At 41.2% G+C, this 14,906-nt stretch overlaps 1 protein-coding gene across 1 annotated transcript; it reads right to left on the bottom strand. All coding sequences in view use genetic code 11, as the record gives it.

Annotated features, from left to right (window-relative positions):
* Positions 1-1,633: 1,633 nt before the first annotated feature.
* EGR_01243 (Putative protein tag-52) lies at positions 1,634-14,049 on the bottom strand (the record flags this gene model as incomplete). Its single annotated transcript, XM_024490492.1, has 11 exons — positions 1,634-2,291; positions 4,473-4,612; positions 4,716-4,846; positions 5,063-5,406; positions 5,471-6,496; positions 6,830-7,214; positions 10,187-10,364; positions 11,148-11,281; positions 12,069-12,238; positions 13,562-13,953; positions 14,041-14,049. 11 exons carry the CDS (start codon positions 14,047-14,049, stop codon positions 1,634-1,636), a joined length of 3,567 nt encoding a protein of 1,188 aa, XP_024355311.1.
* Positions 14,050-14,906: the final 857 nt, after the last annotated feature.

The following is a 14,906-nucleotide window of genomic DNA, read 5'->3' as shown; positions in this document are numbered from 1 at the left end:
ACGGCTCTTCCGAATTTCCTTTACTACGCCTTTTTTATGTAGGCGTCCTGGGGTGTCGAAGTTCGATTAATTCCAGTGACACCTAACACCTTACAGGCTTACCACCCACCTCGTCTTTTGCCGCCTTTAAATCTTTCGACTTCCCTTAAAACCCCATGTTTATCCTTTACAAAGCAGAATGAAGTTTTTCATTGTGATGTATCAAGAAAGGGTGGTTTCAATTCATGGAGTTCGCCTCCCACCATTTCCACTTCACTCAATTCTTCGGACTTAGGCGACTTTTAATTTATGCAGCAAAGTTGGAAACATGTAAAACTTGGGCTTCAGAAGTGTGAACCGTTAAGTAACTTCGTGTTGAATATGAATGGGCTAAATGTCCTTTGGTTAGCAGAATTGCCCATCACCCATCTTTCGTCCCATCTTAATGAAGGATCAGGCGAATTAACATACCTCCAAAATAGACTTTATTGTCGTACGCATATTATCTGGTTATTTTTTTTTTCATTTACTGGTTTCACAACTTAAATCTTTGCTCAATCATAGTTCATCTGAAAGCATTTCATCATATCATCTTCAACTTTTTTCATAAGAAGCTTAACTATTATTAGCAGCATTTTCGAATCTAATTCACTTTTACCAGATTTTGAAGTGTCAGAAGCAACACAATTAAAATTGGCTGTTTAGAAAGCTAATAAGTGGGTACTTTACCAGACTCGATCACAAAGCCACAGTATCCTATAAGCCGAAAGAATGTCACTGCCACACTTATTTGGTTTCAGGTTGATTTAAGGGACATGGAAGATGGGTTATGCAAAAAAAAACTCTGCGATTCGCAGGAGGCTGCTACTATGCATCCGAATTGTGAATTATCCACTGCTTTCACAGATTTCCGAATCCTTGACCCAGATGGTTACGGCACGCACGCGCATGCCCTCACTCAAGGCAATATATTTCATTTGTTCTTGACCTGGGGCTGACCATATTTGCCAGTGCCGTGCGGATAGCAGTGGCGCCATATGTAACCATGCATATTCCCCATCAGATTTGGGCCTCACGCTGTACAGCGCTTCCATATGTCAGACCAAGGACCTTTTAAAGGAATAAGTTTTCCACTTTGAAAGGTAACTGGATGCAAGTCGATGAACAACACTTCGAAACGCAATTTGTGCCAGAAAAAGTAATCTATATAGTTTAAGCAGAGGTAGGACATTGCATATTCTTAATCTCATGCTCCAAGTAATTTCAGGGACTCATTAGCATAACCCATCTCAAGTTTTAAGGTGATTATAGGATTTATAGCTAGCCCCAGCAGGCTCAGTAGTCATACAGTGCTGTGCTGATGCGACCGCTTATAATAAGTTGCTTTATGAAGAAAATTTTACTTAAGTCTGTTCCATTTATTTTTAATTTTTGATAGCGTTTCTCTTGGTGCTCCTGAAATACTCATCGTTACTTGGCACATGGCTTCACTCGAAGTACATTACAGCCGTTAATTTAAATCCCACTTTTGCCGCTACAAATACAATCTTAAGGCGGAAGTCCAATTTTCCTATAGCGAAAAACTTGTCCATAGTAGGTTTTCTGTGAATGCCAAAGAAACAATTCCTCCTCACGTATAAACCACAAATCACACTCACTGGACCTCCACTTTGGCTTGATTCTCCTCCTGCACCAGCGTCTCCATCATGGCACTCGGTGGTGAAGGCGCAGGTGTAGGTGCCCGCATCTTTCTTATTGCCTCCGAGATCACTCCAACTACCGGTCGTGATGGTTGGAGGTGAGGGTCCACGTTGGACAGTGAGTAGCTGGTGGAGACGGTGGGTGCAAGGGCGGAGGCGGACTCGGCAGCAGTGGCGGAGGAAGCGGAGGATGTGATTGAGGAGGTAGAAGAGAGCGTGGGAGAGGCAGAGCGGCTGGCCTCCTGCTCTGCCTGACCTCCAGCATCGCTATCGCTGCTTCGTAGCGGCTTCATCTGACTCTGGTGCCGTGGTACTTGCTGTTGTTGCTGCCACTTGCTGCGGGACTGTCGACTTGTAGTCGTTGTGGTGGCGAAAGGCGTGTGACCAGGGCGCCCGATCCACCGCGATCGACCGGTGCTAAAGACAGGCTGCTCACGATAAAGCGGCGCTTGGTGATAGGGCTGAGGGCGACGACGACGTCGCTCCTCTTCCGTTTGGGTGTGGACTCCGCTGTCGCTGTCTGTTTTGGTGGTACTTGGCTTCGCCGTGCTCGTCACAGCCCCGATGGGGGTGTTGCCTATCGAGCTGCGATGATCGGATTTATTAGTATGCCTGAAATTCAGAGATTGAACCGATATTCGACTCCAAATGCCTTAGTGGTAAGTGCTAGGAGAGAATTCGTGTCAGAGGGAAAGGCAATAATTTAGTAGAATGAAGCATGCCAATAGCGATGTGGGGAAAATGCCTGTATTTTGCTTCCCATCACAAATACTATGTAAAAAGGTGCAACTGAATAATGGTCCTTTCGGTACCTATCAATAGGTAAAGGTTCTTATTTTTATTCAATTTCGTAGAAGCTCAAATCGAAACTCGATCTTACAATTAAGCACTTTTATCGAAAACAATGTATCCTCTAAGATGTATTGATAGATCTTTTCAAGGGAGCCTTCCACCAGCTTACACGAATAGCCACAGCATTGTGGCGCAATATCCACAGCTTGCTCCTTTGAGAAACGGAAGGCGTGCAAAGCAGAAAACACCTTTTTGGAGTTCAACATTCTTAAAATCACTGAGACATCAGTTCTATGTAGCACATGAAATCCAACTCTACTGTTTAGACTCACTTAAGTGAGGCAGTACTCCTTCCTGATTGCTTGAAGATCTAAGAAAATTATCCGCCAATGATTTTAAGTGCTTACTCTATCCTCCGCTGCCCATCTGCTCAATTTTTGCTCTGATGCAACATCAGAAACACTGATCCACATCTACTGGTTCGTCGCAATGCTTTGAAGACTTGCCTAAATGCATTTCTACATTATTGTGGAAATAACTAGGAGATAATGATCTTAAAGGTCTTCTTATGGGTAAATAATTACCTGGTAATAAAGTACGCTACAACACTTAAAAAATCAGCCATAAATTCCAACTGAAATCTGGAGGATACCTTATTTTGTTTAACTTCACTAGATGGGACCTGCTTGATACTTTCCCAAATCAATCGCTTCCAAATATTTTGCACGAAACTTGGGGCTTATTCCCTAAAAATTGATGATTGCTAAATTTTATGTTCGATTATAACGGAAAAACTGTACTGGCGGTTCAGGTAGTCAAACAGGATTCATAGTCTACTATTCAAGGTAGGCCATGGAAAAAATTCCAGCAATTTTGGATATTGCTAGGAACAGAAGATCAAAGAAGACAAAGGCCTCAGAGCAGAAGCATTTACTGCCGCAATTCAAAGCACATCATGGTCACAACCCTTGTGTATCTAAGTGAACTGGAGGGCAAAGGCGGTATTTCCCCTAATATAGTGTATCGCTACAATATGTTGGTTAATGGGAGAAGGATGCGAAGCACCACACCATCTAGTAGATCTTATTAACCCTCTTATAAAGAATTTTGTGGGTCTGGAATCTTGAGATAAGACCCTTTACTGGCGTTGTAAACATCTGCACCAGGTACCAACATCACTATACAGATGTACATCAGTGTCAAGGCAAAAAGATAAGAAACCTGGGCGAACGGAACCATTTAGTTTGCATGCACCGAACAAACTTTGCAAAGCATAACTTGAGTAGGCCTGTCCTAAGTAGTACAAATAATATAAATGCAAATTTTGCCTTTCATTCCCTGCGAGCCCGACCATCTTGTGCCGGTCGAAGGTCCCGAAAGGTTTGGGAAAAACCAGCCTTAGACATTCCTTTTGATCAGGGTTGGGGTCACTACTCCTGCATTTATTTGAATTGCAACAAGTTCCTATGATGGCTTATTTTACAAGGAATGGTGAAACCTCATAGTAACGGAAAATTTGAGAAATTGCCTTTGACAGATTGTGTAGAATTTCACTACCTTCAGTGCAAGTAAAAGGTGCTACCATCGGATTGAACACAAAAAACACGAGACAAAGTGCAGATTAGCACTTGACTCCGAAAGTGATGCTCATTTGACACATGAAAATTTATTCAGTCACAAGAAGACTTCTTATCGACTGCACATGACGACACATTCCTGTTGCCGATCTGTACATACGCTTCTAAGTGGTTTTAATAAGAACAAATCTTCAAGTAGCTAAAATGAAGGAAATCCACCTCAGCCCTGGAATAAACCCTTGATTATGCCTTACAATCTTGAATCAGAGGGACCTACAATTGATTTCAACGTTAACTTATAAAGTATGGATTATTTTAACTTTTCCTACTAGTACTTTAATTCATAGTATTAATGCAAATTTTGGGACTAAAAATGAGTTCTAATGCTTGGAAAACTTTAACGACAGTGTCGGATCATGCTTACTTAATGCCACGCTTCCCGGACTTCACAGAGGGGACATTGGACCGACCCTCTCCATGCAAAAAGCTAAATAACATTGGCTTTGAAATCTCCGTAGCCCTGGGAGCTTTCCGCGTGGGAAGACCTTTTCGGTTTCCTCTACGCTGAAATATGGCAAAAGGGTGGTTTCAGGACGTTGAAAATACTTTTGAATTTGAACAAACTAGGTGAAAAATAAAATAATCGATCCTTCACAAATTTCGGTACCTTGTCAAACTTGTCTGAATGATGTTTCTGTTCCTGAGTTGAACGTTGAGGGTTATGCGGGGTCGTTGATTTGCCCGGTGCCGTTTGGTTGTGTGGTCGCGCGGAAGATGCTCTGCGCCAGGTTTCTACCTCTATATAACGTATTTGAAGACTCATTTTCACAAATCTTAAACGCATATTCATGTCTCTCTGAAATGCAAATTAGTCTGACTCCAGTCAAAGCCTTATTGCATTCTTAAGTTCAAAAAGCTTAAATCTACCTTGTTTACTTCATGAATCACTGTTAAAGTTAACCAAGACTTTAATTCAAATCACTTAGCTACTTTTTTTAAATTTCCTTGGCGTACTTGAAGTGTTACTCCTCTCCATACTACTGGTCGTCCTGTGAAGCGATTTCGGTCTCTTTGCAGCACCTTGACTTTGAGGGAGTCTGGTAAAACGCCTTCGAAGTGTCTCTGCTCCAGACTCTTGTGCAGATTTCGGAGCGGTGGTGTTTCCACAGTTGTGCGCTTCAGCTCCATTGACACTCGCTTTAAGAAAGGTCTTCTTTTGCTGGCTCGAAGTAAAGGCGAGTCGAAGGCGTTTTAAACGACTCCAGAAGCCTCCGCTTCCGCCTCCACTACAACCACTGAAACTGGTACTGCTAGATCTCATCTTTCTCCTGGTCGGGTCTACTACTGATTGCGCCCGTCTATGAAATTAAAAAGAGTAATGAATGGAGGCAAAATTATGGTGAATAATAGTCATTAAATTACCGACGTTTGCTGTCTTTTTCATCTTCAGTGGAGACGTTATCAAAGGTAGTGGTGTTGCTATTAACATCCACACTGTCTGAACAGTTGTTGGAGTACACAGAATTGGCCTTAATAAAACCACTACTTCCACCACTACCACCACCAGGCCCAAAATCGTACTCCTCTTCCCCGCCACCTGAGGTAATGTCACGTGCCTCCACTTTGAGATCCATCGCATCACCACCAATCATCTCGTCCAATTCCAGAAGCATTCCGTGCAATGCCTCCTCTGCTTTCTTCAGCAGATCCAGACTTGGAAACCCTGGTGTCGTGGTCGCTGGTTGCAAAGGAGTTGTAGAGCACCGAAGGCCTGCTCGTGGACGTGGACGTTTAGTGGGAGGAATGTTCTGGAACCGCTCTATCTTTTCCGTGTATTGGATCATTTTCCTGACCAACAGAAGGTAGCGAGGAAGACGCTGGACAGGAGCCAAAAGGTAGGTGGTGATGTCATTAAACTCGCACGCAGGATGGGATTGTAGCTGCTTGAGGTGTTTACGTAGGCTGGTGGGACCAGAGCGCATCTTGTTAAGCATTTGTATGGCACCGGAGAACTCGGAAAGGTATCGAGCGTAGAGCTTAAAGAAAGGTGCAGTGGACCAGAGCGGTGCTCTGCGATAGTAGAGAGTGGCAGCAGCAGTGGCAGTGGTGGATGCGGAGCGACTGTGTGAGTAGCAAGCGAGAGGCCGCTTCCCCTCAATCATCTCCAGGAGGACGCTAAAGGGAGTAGTGAGGGAGGAGTTAATATCATCACTAGCTTCGTCGTCACCTCCGCTGAGCATGCCGAGTCTTCCACGTGGATGTCGGTGGCGTTGAATGTAATATTGGCTGTAACGGTGGTGGATTTGGTGGGGTAATTGGAGGTCTTCACCCCAGGTGTCCTCAGAGTGACGCATCTCCTCGGCTGTGCGGTCGAAGGCGCACTTCATGGCATCAAAAGACTCGCGATGAAGGTTGCAGAGGTCATCCACTGCCGCAGGAAAAAGTCGTCTAAAAGGAGTAAACCTACTTCAAATCAGACTATCTCGTTACAAGGATTTCACAGAAGCGGACTGCCCAAGAACTTCTGATTTGTTGAATTGATCGAGGAATAAGAATTCAATAAAGACGCTTCAGTAGTTTTTTTTTTCCATTTTGGACTTAGAAATGAGCATCTTGTTTGGAGGGAACAGGAAATATTACCGCATATTTACTTGGGCGAAAGGAAGCTCTGCTAATATAAACCCACATCAAAGTTGAATAAATGCCTATGCCCAAGATTTTTCTCAAAATTGTTTAACTTTCACGAAGCAAGTGTCAAAGAAGAGCAATAGCTGCACTCACATGAACTTCTGCCTGTCGATTCGCCAATTAGGTGCAAAGATCTCATCCCGAAGGATGAGGAACTGGGAGAGAATGTGGAGATAGGAGCTCTCTGTGTTTACTAGCTCTTCCAGCACCATAAGGATCATTGATCGTGCCTGTCCTACTTCCATTTTCACCGCGACTTTCTGAGGGTTGCCTGTGATAGTGGAGGCGGAGACGTTGCATGGCACAGGGATGGAGTTGCGAGCGCCACGCATACCGCCAGCCGTCTTGCTACCGCCATTGTTGTAGGGAATGCAGGGAGTACCCATGCTGCTGGAGGACGAGGCTGAGGAGGAGGTACCCACTGTATCCATGGTCCAGAGCTGGCGTCGCACATATTTTGGAGGAAATTTGCCCATGCCTTTTGGAGGAATAAGTAAAAGATAATGGTGATTCCTCTACCTTGCACGCATTGAAGAAATACAACTACGAGGAATCGATCCGTGAAGGCTTTAATTGTGTTGTTGAAAGAAACCTTGAAAGACTACCATAGAATGAGTTTTAAAAACTCATTGAGGATTAGGAAAAATCGCCAGATTTTGGATGAATTCCTCTTTAGAATCCTCATCATCAAATTGAAAACGAAGGGAGTTTGCACAGATTCCTAGAATTAATATGAGCAGAGGTGCACATAGTGGATTGATAAAGTGGGGACTTTTTAGGTGATCATGTAGTAATTTAATTCGTCGTAATCCTTTTCTAGAAGCAATACAGTCAAGTTGTACTTATAAAATATGATGAGGCGTTGGGACATTCCTCATTTCTGTGCTGTAACTTCGCTGTTTTGCGTTGAATTACAAATCCCAAGTACTTTTTTAACTTCAAGATGAATTTTGAGCATCATTCTTCGATAGAGCCTTTTAAAATTCACTTTGGATTAATTTACAGTGGATGGAACACAAATACCTTGCTCAATAACGCTCAAGGGTAGGATCACATACCTTTAACCAAGTTCCAAATATGTGCGGATTTCCCTACAACCACCGATGCCTAATGTGGACTGATCCAACTTTAATAAACATGCTTCTTGAAGATGAATTTTTCGGAAAAATGTCATTGTTATGTTATGACATCTGTAATTAGAGGGTAGAAGTGTTTTCGCATAATTGAAGAAACGAAGACCACTCTTGGTACTTTTACTGTTCTGCCGCATTTCAAAGTGCAGTGAAAGTGGCTTGATGTTACTATTACGGCTATTCATGAAGAGGCAGAAAACACCAAATGATTTTTCTAACTACATTATATTCAAAAAGGTCCTAAAGCTATCTTAGGTAATTTAAGGTTTAGGCTTTGGCGAAAATTATTTTATTTGGTATGGTTAAGCCTGTCGGACAAACTTTAATGTTGGACAAGGATGGATAAAAGTTCTCCGAGCCTCCATACAGACATCATAACTTAATGGTACAAATTAAGGAGTATGAACTCAGAATTTTAATTAGGGATATGCACCACCTCTCATTTGTGTAGTTCCGACGAAACTGTAATGCATGTATGAATGTGCGACCAGTAAATACGAACCTCTTTACGGATCAGACGCCATCGACCCTCGAAGAGGTGGAAACGTAGCCCGAACACGACTAATCTTGACATACGTGCACTCCTTTATCTACCGTTACCTAGTCAATCATGCCCTCGGCCAACTCGCCTACTCGTTTCAGAAGTATGAAGGCAGGGGTGGAGAAGATAAAAACACCGAGTCTGCTATACCTTGAAATCCGAAGAACGGGAGAATAAAACAACAACAATGCTTCGATGCTCGGGTGTTTTTCCATTAGTCACCCCACATTTATAGGTAGACGAATTCTCAACCCAAATGATAATGGCCTACCGCACTTTATCTGTGGTAGCTGATATGAGTTTCACGTTCGCTTCTCCTAAGGCTGATGTCACGACTCCGTCATATATCACCCTTGATTCACGTGAGGGGTAGACCTGAGCTACGGAATGAATTATATTGCTCATCTCAGGATGAGCAAATACCGCACCCCAATGAATCAGGTCCTGTGCGCCATACCTCCCTGATTTGACAAGTGGAGCATCAACAGGAACTCCCAACATCTCGAGTGTTCTAATGAACCCGCGGAATAAGTTGGTGTAACATGCTTCTTAACCTGCCTCGCTCTCTGCCCGCCCACCTGCCGCCATCATCATCATCATCATCTGTCTCTATTTAATTTAAATCTGAAGATGCAGAAGCTAAGCAATTCTAATTATTATTCTGCATGGAGGTAGATGTGGAGGAGAGAAACACCGAGTCCGTTATAGAACATTCTCAAAATATGTATCCACATCTCTCCTCCATCGATGGGAATGGTGTAGTGGACAAAAATGATTTGAAGACCTACTTACAGAAGCAGAATACGCGAAGCAGAACTAGAGTGGGATCCAAAAAGTCAAGTCAGATCGAACTACGTTTAAGGAAAAAAAAGCATTAAAAAGGAACCCTTGCAAATTTGATCACGCATAAATGGTGCGTAATCGCACCGATTTAGAGCATCTCGGTCTCATTTCACACATACGATTCATATGTTGTACGCATGAAAGCACGTACTTCGCACCTATTTTAATGGAGACAAAGCAATCCAAATTTTTTACGCTTATTACTCTAATAACCCACAAGTGGCAGAGAGGAACTACACGCGCCAGTTTATATTGCTCCATTGAGAGCTTTGAAACCCAATTATGCGTCAAAGCATATTTTCACTCGAAAAGAAACTGTCTTAAAATAATACCACAATGATTCCTTCGACATTGGCTTTACGATTCTTGTAATGCTCAGGCAATTTGTTTAGCTGTCGGTTTTGGTCCCACCTCGTCAGGAGGGCCTGCCTCTGGGCCATGTCAGTAGGTTAACAGTACATTTTCTGCCCTGGTATTATGAACTCTTTCGTCTTCAGGAAAGCCTTGGATAAATTTCATATTATGTTATTATTTAGCCTATTTTTGGACTATTTGGCATAAAATTTCGACTGCTTTAACCGAATTAATTAAATGCAGCTTCTCAAGAGTCATATTAAGCTCTTAAACGCTTTTGCATTGAATTTTACTCAAAGATCTGGTGACATTAGATCCGGAAATAAAAGGACTGCACAGGAAGCCTTTGCGTACTATTCTTCTTTTAGTGGACTTCTAGGTACAATAAACACAGTTTTCAGTGATTTTGCGTAGCCATCATACTAAAGGACTTTTGAAATGCGTTAGCACGCAGAATCCATTGCTTCATGGCTCATTAAGACAGATCATCTTCTTCATGCTACAAGTTTGCTAATCACCTATCACTTCAACAAGCAAAGGTATGAATTTGTGCTTTTTTGGATGCCCTAACAAACCCACCCGGGTAATTAGTGAATGGATCATTGTCTGAATGGACCATGAGTAGAGTGGAATCCTGCTGTTGGTGCTGCGACTGTGGATTGCCACCGGCGGCCCCACGTGCCTCTGACTCCTGCATCATTCGCATCACTAGGTTCTGCATCCTTGGGCGTGGCATCACTGACGTGAGCTCGCCGTCCTGATGGCGCGCAAAGCAAAGCAGAGGTCAAGGTCATTGCAAAAGAGAACCTCTTAAAGTGTCAGATGATACATAGAGGAAAGCACTTTCCATTCATTTAACTCCCAAAGTAACAGGATGGGAATTGAGGGGACGAAAATGGAATTTTTAATGACTGGACCTATTATACTGTTTGCATTCTCATAAGAACAGCTTTATTTGGTCATAGTGAAAAGTTTCAATTTATTACTCTGTTTTGGAATCAAACCGTTTATTTTAGTTCCTAAGATAACGTTTAAAGTCAACATCTAAAATCTTGCCCTCTGAGGAAGCAATAAATAGTATGCAACATATTTAGGAAAGTAACTTCCCACAGCCGCAGCTAAAAAGCCACTTACCAGTAAACCTTTTGGATTAAAAAATAAGATTTAACAAGGAGTAGTATTGTACTTATTTCTTGGCAACGGTTTAGCTTCTGATAACCACTACCACTCCCATTGAGCTAAAAGGCCACACCTTCCTGTTCTAGTCTTTCTTTAATTTCTAATTAATTAATTTAGAAACTTGTTTACTAAACAGTACTCATGGTATTCGAGAGAAATTAATAAATGTTATGTTTAATGTGTTTGAAGACAAGAAAAGTAGGCAAAATGCTGTAAGTTGGATGTATTTGACAGATTCCTTCCTAATAAGCTTTCCAGCTTGGCTTTTCATTCCACCTATACATTCTATGGTCCATCAAATTTCAAAAAAAAAAAAAACTTCAGTTTTAAGACTTTTATTTTTTAGCTGAATTGGACTCACCTTGGAGTAATCATAAGTGTCTTTAATTTTGCCAGATTGAAGGTAATTGTTATTTGGAGAATCAAACCGTGTTGTTGTTCCAACCGAGACAGACCTCAGGCCTTGTCTACACGTTGGAAGTGGGGAAACAGTATCTTTAAGAAAAAGAATGTTAATGGACAAGAAAATTACCTTTTACAAGGTTGGAGAGGGTAATAAAGTTCAACAGCCTGAAAGGATTACAATCGCATTCGTTGTTGCGCTAGTCGTGCAGAAAACAAAACAGAAATCTAGCCATTTTGGCTCATTGAAAACCAGTCAGCCTACATTTCAAAGGAATAACAATTCCAAAAACTCTAAAATCATCACTCTGCACGTCAGAAATCTTAAAAAATATTGTATCCAAATTGAGATATCCTACAGCTGTTGACTGACAGGGAGAGGAAATTACAGGTGAAATGAATTTTACTACGCACTTATTACGGTTACTTATTGCTTCAACTCAGGAATAGGCAAATAAGAAGGTAATCAGGTTACTTCAATTAGTAACTTGACATCGATGTTGTCTAAAAAAGGCGAGAAAAATTTCATGGTGGAAGCTGGTTGAGAACGAGGAAAGGGTTGTTCTGTTAAGACTTGATTGGGTCAAGGTCATTTTCCGTTTGTGGATATTAAGAAACATTTTAAATCTCCGTTTCTGCAGCCTAGGTATCATTTATGGGCAAATCCAAACGCGAGTAAATCTAAACAAGTGAACTCACTCATGGAAGCTGGATTCATAGTTTTGGATTTATGCACAAAAGCCTGAAGCAATCACATTTCCACATTTCAAAATTCAGATACTGCGAGACTAAGGAGGCGAAAACTAAGCCCTACATTGATTAATGAAGGTCCATAAGAACTGAGACTTCATCAACGGGCTTAAAAGGCAAAACGGCTCACCTTCTGAAATAGAACCTGGCCCCTCAACTAGGGGCATCAGGGCGACACTCTCCTTTTCAACCGGTGCTGGGGAAGTGTTTATTGGGTAGATACCATTGACGCCCTCCCTCATCTGTGTGTACTTCGATATTCCTCGAGGACCATGGTCGGTGCCTACCGTCTCATCAGCTCTGGCCAACGAGGGAAGAGAGGAAAAATAATGCAAATAACCAGGAATTCTATCTCAAATCAACTCAGGGAAACTCACCACAGAAATGGTCATAAGGATTCCAGGTTACTTGTCCATTAAATCTATTATCTTACATGCATTTTGGATCTTCAAGCAGTTTTTATCGTGACGAAAGTAGTAAAGAATAAGAAATGTCGTATGAGTCCTTGTCAATTACAATGGGTAGCACAAAAAATAGTAACTAGGTCCTTTTGAAGTGAAGAATGTAGTAAATGGCGTTTAGCCTCATTATATTATGCATAAACAGCTTTCTCATTTCATGATACACAAATTTTTAATAAAGTGACTAATACTTAGGCCTTGGGGGGTCATGCACAAGGCTGAACCCGATAAAAATAAGAGGTCTTAGTCTTTTGCAAGACCAACTAATTAATCAGTTACCGCCTAATTTTATAAAAAAGTTATCCGGAGTGACTTCATGGTTAACTCGTTAATTACATTCCGTTAAAGAGCAGATGCGATGATTATGGGCATCACCTCTATCTACTCATTGAGCTTGCATCCCCTTGTCGTGCATTTTAACCATTTTAATGCTAGAGACGCGAAATTACTAATAAACGAATAACAACAACAGGTTAGAGGTTATGTGTATAACATCGTTGAAAAGTATGTGTATGAAAAGTTTTGCAGTTGTAATTGTTAGGATCAAAATATGCTAGTCATAAGCAAAAATGCTACACGGTATTTGTGCTAAAAGCGATTCATTAGGAAAGAAAATTGTGCTGCCTAGAGAAAATAGTATTTTGACTTGGTAAGATTCCGACTTTTGATATAAAGCTAGATAGTAATGTTATGCACAGTGGTCGTGATTTACAAATGTTGACTTTTATAACCCTAATTAATGATGAGCAGTAGCCGCTGATACGAGTGCATATCAAAACGAACAAGAATGAAGACCTACAAACCGAATATTTTTGATATAAGTGGGTATGATAAGATTCAGTCAGTAATTTTAATAGAAACTTTCCACAAATAACAGATACTCTGATTGCATATTTTGAGGTGGAACTTGAAACGATCTATTGTTTAGTGTTATTGTAGATAACTGCTAAAAGTTTCCCTCCAAGTTTGCTTATTTCTCTTAGGCCTTCAAAAGTAGGCAGTTAGCAGAAATTGAAAGGAGACGGCAAATTATTTACAGGATTTGGAATCACAGGCTAATCCACCATCTCACCAAAAAATCTGAGTTCTAGTTCATGATTTCAATCATTATAGAGCCAAATTTGAACTTAAAAGAATTTTCAAAAATATTTGCACTACTTACTTAACAGGTTCTAAAAATGTAGGTGAAAACTGGTAAGTTGTCGGGTGTGTGTGTTCCAGCTTTGAGATTTTGGTTGCAAATGGACCTGCTGAAAGACGGCTGTTACAAGCAGTACGAGCACATGGAAATTTCAGCGGAAATTGCGTCTTCTCACCCGGATCAAAAGAGTGAAGGTAACTCATCTGACTATTCACCTGTGATAATGCTGACTGCTTCCAAGCATCTGTAATGTGCTGCGTCGCCAAGGCGGGAGTCTCAAATTTGGGTTGAGTACCAATTTCGTTTAACTTTTGGTCAGTTATATCGTTGCTAAGGCCACTAAATCTTTGCCAAAGCTGCTGATTCGACTGCTCCAAGCGTCGAACAGTCTCGAATAAAGTGTCAATTTTGATCTAAAAAGTGCAAAACTAAACGTTTTGTCCTACTCAGAGGGGGCAGTTAAAATGCATTACAGGCACCGTTCGCAAAGCTTAACATACTAAATACATAACTAAACATAAAATAATATACCGGGGCTTCAAATGAATGCAAGTACAAATATACGAGGTACATACGTTAATTGAGTCGAGACCAGATCTAATCGAACTTGGATTCCCGGGAGCACCAGGAAAGTCTCCAGAGTGCCTGGCAATGCGTCTCAAGAAAGAAGCATTAGAAGTCGTTGTTTGAAAATTTCCTGATTGTGTATTTGCTTGGAAAACACGACTGCTTAATTGATCTCCATTAATTTTCCATTTGCGTAGAGGCGCCGTTTCACCTTGAAGCGTATTATATGGAACAAAGTATGTCCTATATGTAAGAAAAAAATAACCTTAAAAAGGTAATTAAATCTTTAACATGCCAGGAAATTCTGTAATCAGAATTCATATTTTGTACAAATAAATCGCACTAATGGACACATTTCATGTGCTTGATAGCATCAAGTACCCAATCAGAATTCTAAGAAGAAAGAATAACTTGCATTGTAAAGAAAAATATCTGCCCAGGTCATGAATATGTGCTCCGTTCACGAGAACACGAAACGAAATTTAAAAAAACGCCACACGTTATCATACAAATGATGCAGGTCCGTAGCAAATTAACATATTAGCAAAATGTCCCAAAATGTGCCTAATTAATACATTCCAAAAGTGGCACAATTTAGTTGCAGCTACGATTCTGCACCGACTAGTAAAGTGGATGATCTTTAAATTAGTTCTTTCTTTTTAAAACTTAATATATTGTAATTATCAAAGGCTCAAATGCAAAGACCCTTTGAACTGGAGCTTACTTTTCTTATCCGTCTATTCCAATAAACATGAAGAAGACGAATCAACTGGAGTGTTCTAAGCGTAAGGGGAGTAGG

This window comes from Echinococcus granulosus (assembly GCF_000524195.1).
Source record: "Echinococcus granulosus chromosome Unknown EG_S00004, whole genome shotgun sequence".
NCBI lineage: Eukaryota > Metazoa > Platyhelminthes > Cestoda > Cyclophyllidea > Taeniidae > Echinococcus > Echinococcus granulosus.
This window is presented reverse-complemented; position numbering and strand designations above follow the sequence as displayed.